A 17,164-nucleotide genomic window follows, 5' to 3' on the forward strand; every position below is an offset into this window, starting at 1 on the left:
GGCGGGAATCGAACTCATGCGGAAGTGGCTTCAGATTCTCAGTGCTGTGCTTTAACCCGCTGCGCCACCAGGGAGGGCCCCTTTTATTCTTTTAAAAAATCCACTTATCAAACATGTGTTTGATCCCCCTGGGTGTAAAGCCTAGATTGAGTAACAGGGATCCCAAAGGCAGTGAGGCAGCGCCTGCCTCAGAGGGTGCAGGCTGGTGGGATAGCGCCGGCTTTCAGGGTGCAGAGGGGTGGGAGAGACCCCCTGGACAGGTTCCACCTCAGGGTGAGGCTGTGGCTCCAGCATGGTCAGTGCAGAGGAGAGGGTATGATGCACTGGGTTTTAAAGGATGAGCAGGAGTTTGCCAGGCCAAGGCAGAATGGAACTGGCACAGGGACAAGAACAAATTGTACCATAACTAGAAGTAGGTGGCTAGGAAAGTGAAGGATGGCATGAAGGTGCAAGGGTTGTGAGCCTCGGGAGGGGGGAGGGGACTGTGGGTACCACTGGCAGATCCCCAAGGAACAGGCCGCAGACCCTGGAAGGAAAAGGGCATGGAGAATTAGATTCCTGGCAGGGAGCGACTGGCCTTAGGGTGCCGGGAGCATGTGGAGAGGTGGGAATGCTGAGTGTCTTTGTTCCTGCAGCCCCCATGGAGACCTCTTTGATCTCTTCTGCACTGGCATTTCCCCAAGATTCTCCTGAAGACAGGGCTGTGTGGCATAAGCCCATTTGGAACCTCAGGCAGGTCTGGTTTGTGGACCCCAGGCTCAGACCCTCTGGCTCAAATCGGGGTCCTCTTGACCCCTGTGTGACTTGGGGCGGCACTCCCCTAACGCCAGTTTCCCTCGTGTGGGCCGTGACCAAGGATCCTGCCCTCCAGCCTGGCGTGAGGACAGAATGACTGGCTCTGTTCTGAGTACTTTGCTGGCTTTAACACTCACCCTCCCCCACGAGGTAGTTTTCATTCTTTCCCACATATAGCAGAGGAAACTAAGGCACAGAGAGGTTGTGGGTTTCCCAAGGCCAGGTGGTCTAGGGGTGGACTTCATGCCCTTACCTGCTGCAGTGTGTGGTTTGGGGCCATGACCTTGTGTCTCTGGGCTCAGTGAAGTGGCAGCGACAGCTCCACCTCCTCCTGGGTCACTGTGAGGGTTAGCGGCACCCCTGCGAGGGCAGCGCACAACCACACACAGCCTGGCTTCGGTGCACGCGTCCTGCATGGCTGGTGTTGTCTCAGGTCGGGGAACTGGTTTCCACAGCTTGGCACAGAGTCGGGGGGATGGGCAGCTTCCACGAGGTGAACATTAATGACATGCCTCCACCGCCTCCTGAGAGCCTGTGGCCGCTGGGGTTCTGGATCTGACACCCACTGCCCCCACAGGCCAACGAGAACAGCCTGCTGAGCGCGCAGCTCAAGGGCTTCCCCCTGTTCCTGCACTCGAACCTGGGCCTGAAGGACTGCAGTATCAACCCCAAGTCCCCTCTGCTCTACGTGACGAGGCCCAGCGAGGTGGAGAAGGGTGTGTTGCCGGGCGAGGACTGGACGGTGTTCCAGTCGAACCACTCCACCTATGAGCCGGTGCTGTTGGCCAAGACGCGCTCGTCCGAGTCCATCCCACACCTGGGCGCAGACGCTGGCCTGCACGCTGCGCTGCACGCCACGGTGGTCCAGGACCTGGGCCTCCACGACGGCATCCAGCGCGTGCTGTTCGGCAACAACCTCAACTTCTGGCTGCACAAGCTCGTCTTTGTCGACGCCGTGGCCTTCCTCACTGGCAAGCGCCTGTCGCTGCCTTTGGAGCGCTACATCCTGGTGGACATCGACGACATCTTTGTGGGCAAGGAGGGCACACGCATGAAGGTGGAGGACGTGAAGGTATGTCCCAGCGCCCGGCAGGGTCAGCCTGCCCGGCCTCCTCTGGCCTGGTTTCCTGCATCTGCCTAGGCTGTCAGCCTTTCCCTTGGCCAGTTGTCTTTACTCATTGTCTTACTAGAGGCCAGTGTCATTCAAAATTCTATCGACATATTGAATCTGGAGGAGTTTCGCATCTGGAGTATGGTGCTCAGAATGTATCTGGGGAGGAAGAGACCCATTTACTGAAATGAATGTAGGAGTAGGGTCATTGATCTGCCTTTTCATCCAGGCCTGGTTTTTAACTGTCCAAAATGTTTATGTCAGTGCCAGAGCTCCCACACAACTCTTCATACAAGAATTAGAGCTTGAGTCAGGCTGAAGGCATATTTTAGCTGATAGAGTGGAATGCATGTATTTAAATCACAAAGTGTTTACCAAACTAAACTTTATATAAAAGCATTTTGCAAACCACAGAATTTTAGACACGTCAGCCCTCACTGCTAAAGACAGTTCTGTAAGTTAAGACTATTAAGCAATCTTTCAAATAGTTTTCATCTTCTTGCTGTTTCACTCAAAGCTGTTTGCATGGGAAGCATTGCTAGCATCGGTGGAGAAGTCAGCATTGCTGTGACTGAGGGCAGCCATCACATCTGGCCCAGTGAAACAAAACGGGGTTCCATTGTGGATGCCCTGCCCCAGGCCTCTCTGTGCATTAGCAAGCTTCAGAGGCATGATAGCACAGAAGTGAGACTTCTTTTTGATGTGAGGAAGACAATTGAAGAAGAGACTTCCAGAAGGAATGCTTTTCTCACTGAGTGATTCTGTGTTCGAGGCTGTTCTCTGTCCACCTGATGAAGCCCTGGTGGGTGCAGAATTCTGCCTTAGGCAGTGGTGGGCTCTGCCCTTCCTTACCCATCCAGGTGCAGAGAAGGGCGGCTGGCACTGGGGGCCCCAGCACTGTCTAAGGAGTCAAGAACTGCATTCAGGCTTTACTTTGACCCTGAATGACTGAATGCGCCTCCGTGGTAAAATGACGAAATGGAGTAGATGGGAGGTTTCCTGGCGCGGAGGGTTTGGGTAGCCGGCGTGAGGGCCTGGCAGGCCGCTCTATGCATCGAGCTTCCTCCTGTGAGTCAGCCCCTCTGGGCTGTCCCTGAAAGGGAGTTTTTTGTTTTTAAAGATTTATTTATTTGTGCATACAGAACTGGGGTACAGGCCAGAGGTGTGGGGGCGGTGAGAGAATTCACAGAGACAGAGTGGGGAGCAGAACAGGCAGATCGATGAAGTACACTGCTGAGTGGAGCAGTGGGCGAGACAGGAGAGGTCTGCCACGCCATGTGGGTCACCAACAGGGCCGGGATCAAACTCACACCGAAGCGGCTGCTGTGCTGTGCTCCAACCCACTATGCCACTAGGGAGGGCCCTGAAGGGGAGTTTTAAGGTGCTTCCCATTGAGCCTTTTAGCTCTGAGGCTTTACACAAATGCTGTGACCAACCTCCAGCAAAGTGGACTGTTGTGTTTTTATGTGGGACACTTTTCTGGTGGCCCCACCTCCCCTCCCCAGTGGTCACCTAGGTCTTTGCCCAGGGCAAGTCCTGAGACTGGGCCACTGTTGACTCTACAAGGAACAAACACTGTGGGTTCACCACGTCCCTTCAAGCCCAGGAGTTCTCCTTTTTGGTTTTTATTCCCCCCATTTTTAGAGAAAGGATAATGGAGAAATCTCTGCCATTTCTGTCTCTTCCGGAGACAGAGGCAGCTCTCCCTAGCAGGAGGGCAGAGGAAGCGCAACACCATCCAGGCTTCTGCTTGCTATAAATGTCCCCCAGTCAGGAAGGGCAGAGATGGTTGTTTTCTCTCTTAACCCTACACACCAGCTCCACAGAGCACATGCTCTGTAAGCATGAAGCTCGCTATACTAGGAACTTGCACAATCTGGGTGATGCAGTACGTTGTAACCAGTGCCTGACTCTACTTTCAGTCCTTTCTGGGCTACCTCACCTGGTCCTCAGAGCAGCCCAGTGGGGTGGGTGTTGCTGCGAGTCCCGTCTCTCAGAGGAGGACACTGAGGCTCAGAGAGCTGCGGTCACCTGACCGAGGCTGCACAGCTGGTGCCTACCTGCCCACCAGGCGTGCGTGGCCTTGGTGAGGTGCCAGGGGAGTAGGGGTGTGGGGCATAGGAGGGCCAGGAGTGTGAGTTTGCACAGTGCTTTCACGACATAACAGGCACTTGTAGTTTTCTTAGCACAGGAGTGTTTTCACCCCCAGCCACACCTCCATCCCTCTGTGTCCAAGCACACTTTACTGAGGCCCAGAGGAGTCACGACTCTTTGGTAGGACATGCCGCAGCACCAGGCTAGGGCTTGGGCCTTCCTTTGCCAGGGCCTGCGGACGGGGTGACAGCTTGGCGTCTTGCCTGTGGGACCCTTGCCTTCACCCAGAACCTCCCGCCCCCCAGGGGCCCCACGCAGGGTTCCGAGCTCCACTGCTGCCGCCTTCACAGTCCTGGGGTCAAGCACAGTCTTGCATTTCTATTTCTCCTTGAGGCCTGCAGTCTTTGTAGTCTTGAAGCAGCCAGACCCTCTGGGGCCTTGGGTGGGAGGGGGGTTTCCTGGCTTCCTCTTACTACTCTTCTCCCTTTGCCCTTCCTAGGCCCTGTTTGACACACAGAATGAACTCCGCACACACATCCCTAATTTCACCTTCAACATGGGCTACTCAGGGAAATTCTTCCACACAGGTAAGGCCTGGCTGTGCTTCCAGCATCTTCCAAGGGATCCTGAACCGCAGGGCCCTTGGAGCACAGTGTCAGGGTGTGACCAGGGGCTGGTGGCCTGCTGTAGGGTTGTCTTCGACCCCCGTGGCCTCCCTGAGCCAACAATCCCAGTGCGTCCATCAGGGAACGGAAGCTGCACTCACCTCTCCCTCTCTCTCTGCCCCATCCCATCTTTTAATGTTACTGGTATTTTTTATGCTTTAAAAATGAGTTTAATTTTAAGGCCAGAAATGCATACTGTAGGATGTAAAAACACCCTGTAGTTGTTTCCAGATCAGCGGTCACCACTGCCTAGTTGATTTTCCAGTCTTGGCTCTCACTGGACACCCTCAGGGTGCCTCACTGCAGCGTGCACCCCTGGCCACTTGCTGCACAGGCACAGGATGGCAGCTACTCTTGAGTCTGGGCAAAACCAGCTAGCCTACAGTTTGGGGGCCAGATGTACAAGATAGCCCCCAACCCCCACCCAAACCCCTCTGGGCCATCTCTGCACTTTTTAGTATTCTCAGCCTTAGCGTATCGGAGGTGTTTGTAGTGATAGGCATGAGTCAGAGGTTAAATGTCGAGGATATACAAAGAGCTTGTGCACATCAGTAAGTGGAAGATAAAGGGCCCAGTGGGAAAACAGGAGAGCCTTGAGATCCTTGCCTCAGAACCCCACGCGGCACATGTGGGCCCAGAGGGGAGAACGTGGGGAAACCAGTGAGTCAAGGCCACACTCCAGGCCACCCCAGCCAGGGCCCTGTAGGTGCCGCCTCGCGTGCTGGAGTCCAGGCAGCTGTGGCCTGCTGTGAGCTGTCCTTGCGCTGGCTGGCGGCCGGGCTGGGCTGAGCTGCCTGTGCCGCGCAGGTACCGACGCCGAGGACGCGGGCGATGACCTGCTGCTGTCCTATGTGAAGGAGTTCTGGTGGTTCCCCCACATGTGGAGCCACATGCAGCCCCACCTCTTCCACAACCAGTCAGTGCTGGCTGAGCAGATGGCCCTGAACAAGAAGTTCGCTGTCGTGAGTAAGATTCCCTATAGGCAGACCAGGGGGTGGGGGTCGGGGGGTGGGGGGTGGAGGGGCGTGTGCACGTGGGGCCGGGTGGGGGCTGAGCTGGGGCCTCCTGCTTTTACAGTTGGAGCTGTCAGCTTTTTATGCATGTCCTGAGACCCACTGTCTCTCTCACGTCTCGTAGAGAGCCCCAGAGTCAGGTAGTGATAGCCTGACTTTTAGACAAAAAGCTGGAGCTCAGGGCAGCCACATCCAGCTAAGGGGTGCGGCCGGGCTCAGCCCAAGCCTGCCTGTGTCTGAAGCCCGAACCCTTAGCATCAGGCTGGGGAAGAGGCCCAGCTGAGCGGGGGCAAGGCTGGGTGCTCAGCTTGGGCTCACTCGTCAAGCAGAGGCGGCCCAGAGAGGCAGGAAAAGCCTGTTCCTTGTTTCTCGTTTGAGGCGCTAGAAGGCAGGCACACGGACAGCGCCAAGAGTGGCCCAGCCCCTCATCCTGAGATCCCAGGGCGCCCTCCCTGGGCCTCAGTTTCCCCACCTGTGCTTTGAGAGCACAGACACACTGTATTGCGGCTTACCTCCCTTCCTGACAGGGGAGGTAAATCCCAGAGTGGAAGGAATCCCAGGCTCATCCCGCCCTGGCCTTCTTCTCCCCAGGAGCATGGCATTCCCACCGACATGGGGTACGCGGTGGCACCTCACCACTCGGGTGTGTACCCTGTGCACGTGCAGCTGTATGAGGCCTGGAAGCAGGTGTGGGGCATCCGCGTGACGAGCACGGAGGAGTATCCTCACCTGAAGCCGGCCCGCTACCGCCGTGGCTTCATCCACAATGGCATCATGGTGAGTGGGCCTTGGCCGCCCTGGCCGGGTGCGTGCATGTTGGCTTCGGGGGCTGGTTTGGGACGTTAAGGCAGTCTCTGCTGCCCTTCTTGCATCTGAAGCTCTGTTGCAGGGAAGGTGGCTGTGGACTGCCCCTCTCCTGAGCGCCTTCTGAGCTTTGGTGATAGGGTGAGCATTCTTTCAAGGAGCTTTTGTGCCAGTCACTTGTCTGCTTGTTTGAACAGTTTCATGAACTTCGTCTGTGTGGCTGTCCTTTGGGCACTGGTCATGCAGAAGCACCATTCCAGGGCAGGAGACAGTGTGTGTGCTCTTAATTGTGCCAAGTGTGTAGTGGTCTGATGGTGCTTAGTGCCCGGGAGAGGAGTTATTTCAAGGTGGTTGGGGGCCCTTCCTGGCGATGAGCCATGCTGCTCTGTGGGGGAGAGCATTCAAGGCAGAGAAACATGTGCCATGGCCTTGAGGCAGGCTTGTATGGGAGCGTTGGAGGGCCAGCTAAGAGGCCGGCCAGGCTGGAGAAGAGCGTGTGCATGTACACGGAGGCTGTGGGAGAGAAGGCCAAGGACGGTGGGCCAGATTGTGTGGGGCTAAAGCTATTGACTGTGGCTTAAAAGAAAAAAAGACTTATTTATGCGTACAAGAACTGGGGTACAGGCCAGAGGCGTAGGGGTAAGAGTTCACCAGAGACAGAGCGGGGCACAGAACAGGCAGATCGAGCGAAACACACTGCTGAGGGGAGCAGCGGGTGGTGAGGAGAGGTCTGCTGCGCCATGTCAGTTACCTCCCTGGCTGGGCCCTGGACTGTGGCTTTTAGTCTCAGGTCGGAGGTTTAGAATAGCATGTTGTGACCTGACTCTTGCTTTTAATGTGCTGCCGTCGTTCTGGCTGCTGTGTGGGGCAGACTGTAGGGGCCAAGATGAGAAGCAGTCAGCCCATGTAGGAGGCCAGTGCAGAGTTCAGAGGTGACAGTGGCTCAGAGCAAGGTGCGGTGTGGAGACATGATCAAATCCTTCACTCCCTTATGAGTTAGAGCCAGCAGAATCTGTCTGGTATAAGCTGGATGCAGGCTGAAGGGGAGAGAGGAATTGAGCATGACTCCAAGGTTCTGACTTGAGCCCCTGGGAGGATGAGTGGTCATCACCCTGGAGGAGGTAGCCGTGGGAAGGCCAGGTCTGATGCATTTACTTGTTGGTCTGCCTGGCTGTCCTTGCATCCTCTTTAGCATGAAGCGCTTGTTTTACCTCCAGGATGAGGGTCTGACAGGGCAGGCCAGTTCCCTGCTCTCTGGGGCCCAATTTTGTGAGGAGAGACAGGGAAGCAAGCAGTTCACTCGGTGCATCCTAGGAGGGCTGATGGATGGGGCCCTGAAGCTGTAGGGGTGGTTGCAGGGTCAGGCTGGGGGTGCTGCTTAGAGAAGGCCAGCACCCTCGCTGGGTAGACAGTCCAGGGGTCCCTGCCTGTCCTTCCTCTGTCCTTGCACAGAGACCAGCAGTGGAGTACATGCATTGGGCCTCACGGCTCATGGAGACCTGTCTAGGCCGCAGATCCTCGCAGATCCTCGCTGCTGGGGCTGTGCAGCCCCACTCGAGGTGGGCTCTTCGAGGCAACACTTGGCGTCCTCTGAATAGGGTTGCCCTCCGCCATCCAGGCCTGGGGATGCCAGCTCTGTCCTCCCACTCCCTCTCCAGGTCCTCCCCCGGCAGACCTGTGGCCTCTTCACACATACCATCTTCTACAACGAGTACCCAGGGGGCTCTGGTGAGCTGGACAAGATCATCAATGGGGGCGAGCTCTTCCTCACCGTGCTCCTCAACCCTGTGAGTGCTCCAGGCCCAGATCCATCTCCCCTCTGTTGCATGACTTAGGTCAAGTCTGAGATGTCTTTTCCCCTTCTTAATTTCCCTCTTCATTACAATAATTTTAATTTTACTATTTTTGTTTGGATGCTTTTCCAATCTTTGTATGTATATATGGTGGGTTATCAGTGTGTGTGTATAGATGTATGCATGCACACGTAATGGATATGTGAAGGTCTATGTGAGTATTACCTATTCATATCCGTATATATGTTAAGATTTTAAAGTATAATAAATTAATCTCTGTATAAGTATATAAACACACATTTTAAGCTATTAAGTGAGCTTCCTGGGACTCTTTCCTTGTTTATAAAGTGGGAGTAATCTCTCATGCTTCGATGATGTTAACTAGATATTAAGTGGCATTATTCAGTGTCAGTGGTTTTGTGCTCCTTATCTTTCATGCGTTGCCTCCCACCCTGTTGCCAAAGCCCCAGAGAACCCCCAAATCACTGTGTTGCAGGGCAACTTCCCATCCCGCCTGGAATAGCCCGGCTGGCACACCCACCTCCACTGCCCCTGCCCTGCCTGGGTCACGCCATGACTTTGATGACCCAGGTGACCCTCAGACTGGTCATCTGAGGGCCCTGCAAGCTGAAGGGTTGGAAGTGGGGCGAAGGGGGCTCTGAAGCTGAGCAGCCCCTACTTCCCCCACCCGCCCTGGTGCAGATCAGCATCTTCATGACACACCTGTCCAACTATGGCAATGACCGCCTGGGCCTATACACCTTCAAGCACCTGGTGCACTTCCTGCACTCCTGGACCAACCTCCGGCTGCAGACACTACCCCCTGTGCAGCTGGCTCAGAAGTATTTCCAGATCTTCTCTGAGGAGAAGGACCCTCTCTGGCAGGTGGGTGTGGGAGCCAGGGGGCATGGGGTCTGGGGTGGATTCCCTAGCACTCAGACATGGGTGTGGCCCTCCTGCCTCAGACTCGCCCTGACTTAGACTTAGACTTAGGTGTAGACATTAGACTTAGACTTACATGTAGGTGTAGACATTGGCTCATCAGCATGGGCATATCCACTCTTCTTGTGCACACATCTCCCCCCTGGGCACCACATGATGCCTCTGCATAGCCTCTGAAAAGGCACCATTGAAGGGCACCAGTGAACGTGGCATAGCACGTAGAGAAGGCTGCTGCTGGGCCTTGTGGAGACTCCGGACCAGCTTCTGCATCCCCCTAACTCCAACAGACGCTGAGCCATGGACAGGGAGGGTTAGGTGCCATTCTTGGGCATATCTGACCCTGGGAGTAGTCAAAAACTGGAAGCAGGATGTGAACGTGGCCTGTTTGTGGCATGTGACTTCACTGACATATCTTTCTAGACTTATGATGGAGTTTTGTGCCAATAAGCTCATCGTAAATTGAAAATATTGCAAATTAGAAATGCATTTAATATGACTAATCTAAAGGTCATCAGAGCTTAACCTCACCCACCTTAAACATGCTCTGTACACTTACATTAGCGTAAAGCTCTGGATAAAATCACCTCATACAAAACCTACTCATAATACAGTGTTGAATATTTCATGTAATTTACTGAATACTGTAGTAGAAGTTAAAGGCAATGCTTTAATTCAAAACACTAAGTTTCAGGGGCCCTCCCTTGTGGCGAAACAGGTTAAAACATATACTATGAGGCTATCCACATCCACTGCAGAGTGATTTGATCCCCAGCCAGGGAGGTGACCCACATGGCGAGGCAGACCTCCCCTGACTCGCCTGCTGCACCCCTCAGCAGTGTGTTTCAATACATCTGCCTGTTCTGCTCCCCATGCTGTCTCTGGTGGATCCTCTTACTCCTTGCACCTCTGGCCTGTACCCCAGCTCTTATATACATAAATAAATAAACCTTTAAAAAAATTTACACCATCACAAAGTCAAAAAATCCTAAGCTGAAAACCATAGTTAAGTTGGCCATAGTGACTCGGTAGTACCCAAGCCTAAACTACTTACGGCTGAGGTGGGGCTGCGACAGGGACATGCGTAGTTACTGTGCCTGACAGGGTGTCCGCACCATATACCCACGTGTGCTGGCGCTCACTCACTGGACCTCGGCCTCCCTGACTTCCCTTCCACTGTTGTTTTAGGACCCGTGTGAGGACAAGCGCCACAAAGACATCTGGTCTAAGGAGAAGACATGTGACCGCTTCCCAAAGCTTCTCATCATTGGCCCTCAGAAAACAGGCAGGTCCCTCCACTGTGACCAGCCTCCCCCATCTACAGTCTCAGCCCAGAATTCTGGGGCCATCTGACCCTGGACCCACTCCCTAATAATTGTCCACCTCTCCCAGGAAGGGACGGTAAAGTTGGAATATAGATGTGGGAAGGGGTAGAGGAGGGTGGGCATAGAATTCCGTCTGAACTCAGCCTCGGGGGCGCTGCCTGTGTTCTCAGAGTCTCCCCATCCAGGCAGGAGGCCCGGAGCAGCTACTCGGCAGGTCTGAGCAGTACCAGGCAAAACTGGTTCCATGTAGAGGACCATGATCAATTAATCTTGTCTGCCAGAGGCGTGGGTGGGAGGAGTGGTGACTTGGTTGCAAAGTATTTCCCAGCCCCACACCCTTTAGGGCAGGAATAGGTACTGCTACTGCAGACAGAAAGCAGGGCAGGTAAGGACTGCCCCTAATACCTTGCGGATCCAGGTGTGAATCCTGGTCTGTATGAGCCCAACACTTGTACCTTGTCATTAACAAACTCTACAGTCTGCTTTTTTGAGACTCTTCACTGTAGCACCTAGACAGGTTAGACTCACATGCAGGAAAGGAGCTCTCTAAAGGAGGGGTGGGTCCTAGCCGTCAGGTCGGGCAAGGAGTTGAGTGAGTGAGACCTTCAGAAGAGGAGGCATTTGAGCTACATATTGTAGCACTTCAAGAATTTCATGCCAGCCGACAGGAGGGTCTGGAGCGCCCTTTTCTCCAAACGGCACTTGAGTTTCAGAGAGGACAGAGGCTCTGAGCTGGCAGGAAGTGTGAAGAGACAAGAAGTCAGGAGCATGAGGAGACACAGGTCGGTGTATGTGGCTGCTGGAGTATGATGCTGCGGATTGGAGGGCCACGTCCTTGTTTAGTAACAAGAGTGCTGATTGATGAGTGATGTTTGAGTCAGGTGGGGTGACCACAGAAACACTCTGTATTTGCCACTGGGGTGTTGTCTGATGCCTTCATTGTATCGCTGAGGAAACAGCCTCGGACAATAGGGACTTGCCCAGGACCTCTCCGGGAACACCGGAAAGCTAGAACGTTAGATGTCGCCTTCGTGCTCAGCTGCCTTCTGTCTTGCAGGCACCACAGCCCTCTACCTGTTCCTGGGCATGCACCCCGACCTCAGCAGCAACTACCCCAGCTCCGAGACATTTGAGGAAATCCAGTTTTTTAATGGCCACAACTATCACAAAGGCATCGACTGGTGAGTGGACCTTCTTACCTACAACGAGATGGGACGGCTGTGGCAGAGCCGTCCAGGAGGATCTCTGCTTGGGTCATGGCAGGAAGCAGCTGGTGTTCACTCACACCCAGCTGAAGTTCCTGTAAACAGGGCTAAAGTCTGTTGACCCTTGAGGCATGGTGGGAAGCCTCGTCACAGGCAGGACATTCACTGAGGAAGGCCTTTGCCGCTTTACATTGTTGCCTGGAGTCAGAAGCTGCTGGAAGTCAAGGTCCAGCCCCTGTGTGGACTGCAGGGAAACATCCGGAGTCCCAGAGGAGGACAGGGACGTGCCCCTGGCCCTGAGAATTGAGGACAGAGCAGGGACTGACTCCAAAAGTTCTGACCCAGGAGCAGGCCCTCCTGCTGTGCTTGGCTTGCGTGGAGCAGGAGTTCCGTGGGCCCTGTGAGGCCTCTCCCTGGCCTATGTGCCGGGCGGGCGGCTGTGACCCTGCGGCTTCCCAGCAGGCCTGCCAGAGTTACCAGTGTGTGTGGAGCCAGCACGGGACTTTAGCACTCCCATCTTCCGATTCGTGTTGTCCTCTGCTGTGTACTTTCTGACCTTGTATGTGTGCTACTGTTATTTCTTATTTTTGTGTGAGTGGTTTAGCAAGGAGGAATTGTCTTTTTTTTAACCTACCCACCTGCCTGTCTATCATCTATATCACTAATATGTCCACAGGCTCTTGTTTCAAACCCACAGTAGCCAGTGCGCTGCTGGAAGTCGGTGCATCGTGACTGTTAGAGTGGTACTGGGGTGCAGCATGACGCACACTTACGAACACCTGCTGCAGGGCCCGGGGCAGCACCCCATTAGCAAGTATATTAACATGCTTAGCAAAAACTGTGAAGATTTACACTAAGATTAATCAGTCAGATTTGCTACCAGATGTCAGCGCTTATAAACGTGAGGAAGAAGGTTCTGTTTTTGGCATTTTTTCAGCTTAAGTATTGCAAACTCTGGGTTGTGGACAGCCAAATGTTATTTTATAAAGACCCTCCAGAAAGATGAGATGGAGAGCATTTCCTCAGCCCCATTTCCAAGATTTAGATTTTGTGGGTAAGTCTCGGGTGGGGTTCAGGACTCTCACAAGCCCCAAGTGGTTGTCATAAAGGGGTTCTAGTTCCATCCTGGAGAACCCCTGTCTCCCAGTACAGTGTAGGGCTCTTATATCCATAAGTGGGGTGGGCCTGTGGCCTTGGCTCCTCAGCATCCCCAAAGTTGTGTGTCTCTTGTGCCTGAGTAGATGCCATGGAGGGTCTGAGGGGCCGACAGCTCAGAGGTGGTTGAAAGGGACTGGTGTGGGTGAGCACTCCAGTGAGGGGGGTGAGCATCCAGAGAGCTTGGCGATTCACCCATTTGAGGCTGGGGAGGGGGCTGTGTGCCAGGAGGTGACTCCTCCCTTCCCTTGCCTCTCCCCCACCCCAGTTTTGTCTTCTGGTCCACAGTAGGAGTCTAGAAAATGTCACGCTGAGTCAGGAAAGGAGCCGTGCACTGGGGAGGTGAAGGGTGTCCCCTTCTGTTGGCCACTCCCCTCCCAGATCAGAGTGGAGCCCAGTGCCAGCTCGTTCCCTAGAGACAGAGTTAGGCCCTCTCAGTTTAACTGGGAATATCCCGCTGACGTTGGAGAGACAACGCTTTCTTTGTCCCTCAGCTGGTATCACCCCCCGAGTCTGTAGATCTCCAGGCCGCCTGGTCTCCCCTGTGAGGGACTGGACTCAGAAAAAAGAGATGCCAAGGGCCTCACTTGAAGCACACCTGCAGCAGTGGCCTGTCTGGTTGGGAGCCCGTGTGCTACTAGCTTGCCCGTGTGCTACTAGCTTTCTGAAGCTTCCCCTGGGGCCCTGGCCCTCCCTGCTGTGTTCCTCGGGCTCTAGTGAGTCTAACCTGTGAGCCTCCCTCTCTCAACTTTCTGCAGGTACATGGAGTTTTTCCCTATCCCCTCCAACACCACCTCTGATTTCTACTTTGAGAAAAGCGCCAACTACTTTGATTCAGAAGTGGCACCCCGGCGGGCAGCTGCCCTGTTGCCCAAGGCTAAGGTCCTGACCATCCTCATCAACCCAGCCGACCGGGCCTATTCCTGGTACCAGGTGAGCTGGGGCTGGCTGGGGCCCGGGTGGGGGCATAGGCCCTGCCACGCAGCCGTTCACGGATTCATTAAGCACGTGTTTCCTAAGCGTCTGCCATGGCTCAGCCCCGAGCTGGGTGCCCTGTGTGGGTTAGCATGGATCTGTCACGCTGCTTCTGGCCTGCTGAGGACACAGGCAGGAACTCATACCCAGTGCACCCAGCAGCTGCCTGCCCACCGTCTCACTTGTAGGGGTCCTGCCTCTGATTCTGACTCTGACAGAGTTGGAGTTGGAGGGTCTAGGTGTTGGCGGGAGTTGGTTCCACCTTGACGAGACCTAGATTCAACACAGAGTGACCAAGGCTCATGCTTACTGGCCATCTCCCTGCGGCCCTGGTGGGGTGGGGATTCAGAGGGCCAGATACAAGGCCTCTCTTACCTGATCAGGAGAGGAGGGTGCTGCCATGGCCGAGGAGAGTCAAGACCCTTCTGTGGAAGAACTGGGACTGCCTTTTCGCTCTGGTGTCTTGACTTAACTATTTCTGAGTGCCACTCACTGAGCTTGCAGGAAAGGTTAGGCACCAGCTTTTTGGGGGTTTCTTCCTCTGCCCAACAGTTCTCCTGGGATTATACACCAGCGTGGGCTTGTGGTCCCTCGTCACTAGCTGGTCTGGGAAGGCTAGCGGCCTACTTCCGGCAGCTCCATGCCACACCTGGATCCTGCTCATCTGATGTCCCTTTTCTCTTGGGGGGGCCTCACTGCCTTCTCAGGGCTGGCGGGAGGTAGGGTGCATGCAGACTGTAGTCACTCCCATTCCCAAGCCATAGCTCCCCTCTTCCTCCTGGAGCCAGGGACCCCTCTTTCTTTCACTTGCTGTCTACTACTGATGTCATTCTTCTGGAGTTTGTCTCTGGAAGACAAAAGCCAGCAACACTTAAGGTCTTTTCGCTTCTGTCTTGTTGCCCCACTTCCTGGCCTTGAGCATGGCCAGTTGTCTGCTTATATGGGGGAGGGGGGCTGTCGTGGTGCAGTCCCCGTCTATCGCAATGATACTGCTCTGCGTCTGCCTCTCACTGTTCTTTAGAAAATTCTTTAGAAAGCAGAGGGGTCTCTGCACGTCCCCTTCTCACAGTCAAGGAAAGAACAAACCAGGGCTCAGCAAGTTTGCAGGTTTTTTGAATCCATGACCTCTATGTCCAATGTCAAGGAAGGATAAGAAGGGAGACTAAGGCCCACCAGAGGAACTGGAAAGGCACTGGAAGGGAGGAAGGACATTGGCCTGTTTTGGTGGGAGCTGGGACAGGTGGGCTGGGAGGCTGTTCTGCACGACATGGTCCTAGCCCCAGCCACCAATGAGTCTTGGTGGGGTGTGGAGGCTGCTGAGGGCTGCCCCCTGGTGGGCAGGGGTTTCTACTCTCTGGACTTGGGGGATGGGGATTCTGTAGGTGCCAGAGGGCCGTGGAATTATTTTAGGTCATTTCACACCTGGCATGTTTACCTTTCTAGTTCTTTTTTCTTTAAGATTTATTTATTTATTTTTTATTTATGCATAGAAGAACTGGGCTGTAGGCCATGAGTACAGAGATGGGGGTGAGAAGATTCACCAGAGACAGAATGGGGAGCAGAAAAGGCAGATTTACTGAAGTACACTGCTGAGGGGAGCAGCAGGTGAGACAGGAGTGGTCTGCTGGGCCATGTCGGTCACCTCTCTTGCTGGGGATCAAACTCATGCTGCAGTGTCTGGCAATCTCTGATAATGCTGAGAGAGCCTTAACCCCTTGTGCCACCAGGGCCCCCTGCCTTTCTAGTTCTCTCCCAACCTTGTTCTTGGTTTTCCTAGGGCTGCCATAACAAAATATCACCAAGTGGGTGGCTTAAACAACCACATTTATTTCTCAGTTTTGAAGCTAGAAATCCAAGGTCAAGGTCAAGGTTCCTTCTGGTTTGGTTCATGGTGGGAGTCTCATTGCATCCATATTGGGCAGAGTGCACAGGTTTTCTGGACTCCCTAGCCCACTGTGAGGGTCCTACCACATCTAAAGCCTCATTACCTACCAAATGCCACTCAGATGCTGTCACACTGAGGGCATCTGGGCTTCAATGTGGGAACATGGAGGGGGAGGCAAATATTTAGTCCTTAACACCTGATTCTGTGAAGCAGAAGATCTATTTGTTCTAAATGGCTCTCAAGGCCCTGCTAATGCAGCCGGCTCTGTTTACCTCAAAGGCAGCACACACTCGGGGCGCAGGGGCCTGCAGCAGGCATCTGTGTCTGGCTGGCATTTGAGAACTCTGCTTTATTTCTTGTTGTCTCTTATGCAATTTACGAATGCTTATCTTCTGTGTGTATGACAGTGGATTTTTAGCTTTTCATTTATGGAGGCAACAGTAAGTTTTATTTTAAAATAAACTGTTCTGAGTAAGAAAGGTGAGTCAGTGTCATGAGAATTGTGTTGATATTGGCTCACTCAGGTAGTTTGTGGATGTAACAGCAACCACAGAGATGATGAGTGAATGACTGCCGTTTAGGAACTGACTTTGTCCAATTTCTGACTCCCAAAGATGGGAAAACTGGGGGCCAGGGGGCCAGTGACTCCCTGAGACCACACAGCAATGAGAGGCAATGAGGGCTGAGTTGCAGGCTCCTGGCTCCTGCCCAGAGTCCATGACCTCCGGTCCTAGAAAGCCCTCAGAAAGACTTCCTTTGTACTCTCCCGGGACGCGCTGACCCTCTGCTCCCTGCTCTGCCTGTAGCATCAGAGAGCGCATGACGACCCAGTGGCCCTGAAGTACACGTTCCACGAGGTGATCACAGCGGGGCCTGACGCATCTCCGAAGCTCCGTGCCCTCCAGAACCGCTGCCTGGTCCCGGGCTGGTACGCCACCCACATCGAGCGCTGGCTCAGCGCCTTCCATGCCAACCAGGTAGCTGCCTGTCCTGGCTTGTGTGCTCAGAGAGAACCCCAAAGTCTTTTCTACCTGTCACAGGGCCAGAAATGCTGTCGTCAGTGAGTTAGGCCTGCGAGACCTTCCAGTGTTTCAGTCTTGTTCACCCAGGCTAATGTGTGAGAATTCCCTAGGTTCTGGTCCGGTCACAGCAGGCTCTGTGCCTGGAGGGAGACCCAGAGAAGCGGAAGGGGGAGAACCTGGTTGGAAAAATAGGCAGACCAGGTCACAGGGGGCATTTTAAAAATTTTAATGTAATAGCTTATTTTTACATCATTTTGAGCCTTTTTCCACCTCAGTTGTAATCCCCATGGGCTTCCCATCACCAAATCACCCATGTGCCATCACCATAGTCAGTGCATTTCCCTCCCTCCACCATTTTTGATCCCATTCCCCACTCCACCCCC

At 54.1% G+C, this 17,164-nt stretch overlaps 1 protein-coding gene across 3 annotated transcripts in view; it reads left to right on the forward strand.

Annotated features, from left to right (window-relative positions):
* NDST1 (N-deacetylase/N-sulfotransferase (heparan glucosaminyl) 1) overlaps positions 1-17,164 on the forward strand; it is a 57,099-nt gene that overhangs the window by 33,646 nt on the left and 6,289 nt on the right. For all 3 annotated transcript variants that reach the window (XM_004686885.2, XM_012727933.1, XM_012727932.1), the window contains exons 3-12: positions 1,373-1,867; positions 4,500-4,587; positions 5,473-5,627; positions 6,270-6,455; positions 8,141-8,269; positions 8,978-9,160; positions 10,403-10,499; positions 11,597-11,720; positions 13,658-13,832; positions 16,566-16,736. In XM_004686885.2, coding sequence (XP_004686942.1) covers positions 1,373-1,867; positions 4,500-4,587; positions 5,473-5,627; positions 6,270-6,455; positions 8,141-8,269; positions 8,978-9,160; positions 10,403-10,499; positions 11,597-11,720; positions 13,658-13,832; positions 16,566-16,736 — 1,803 coding nt within the window. The remainder of the gene's footprint in view (positions 1-1,372; positions 1,868-4,499; positions 4,588-5,472; positions 5,628-6,269; positions 6,456-8,140; positions 8,270-8,977; positions 9,161-10,402; positions 10,500-11,596; positions 11,721-13,657; positions 13,833-16,565; positions 16,737-17,164) is intronic.

The sequence above is a fragment of the Condylura cristata genome, unplaced genomic scaffold (genome assembly GCF_000260355.1).
Source record: "Condylura cristata isolate star-nosed mole 26May11 unplaced genomic scaffold, ConCri1.0 scaffold00021, whole genome shotgun sequence".
NCBI classification, from domain to species: domain Eukaryota; kingdom Metazoa; phylum Chordata; class Mammalia; order Eulipotyphla; family Talpidae; genus Condylura; species Condylura cristata.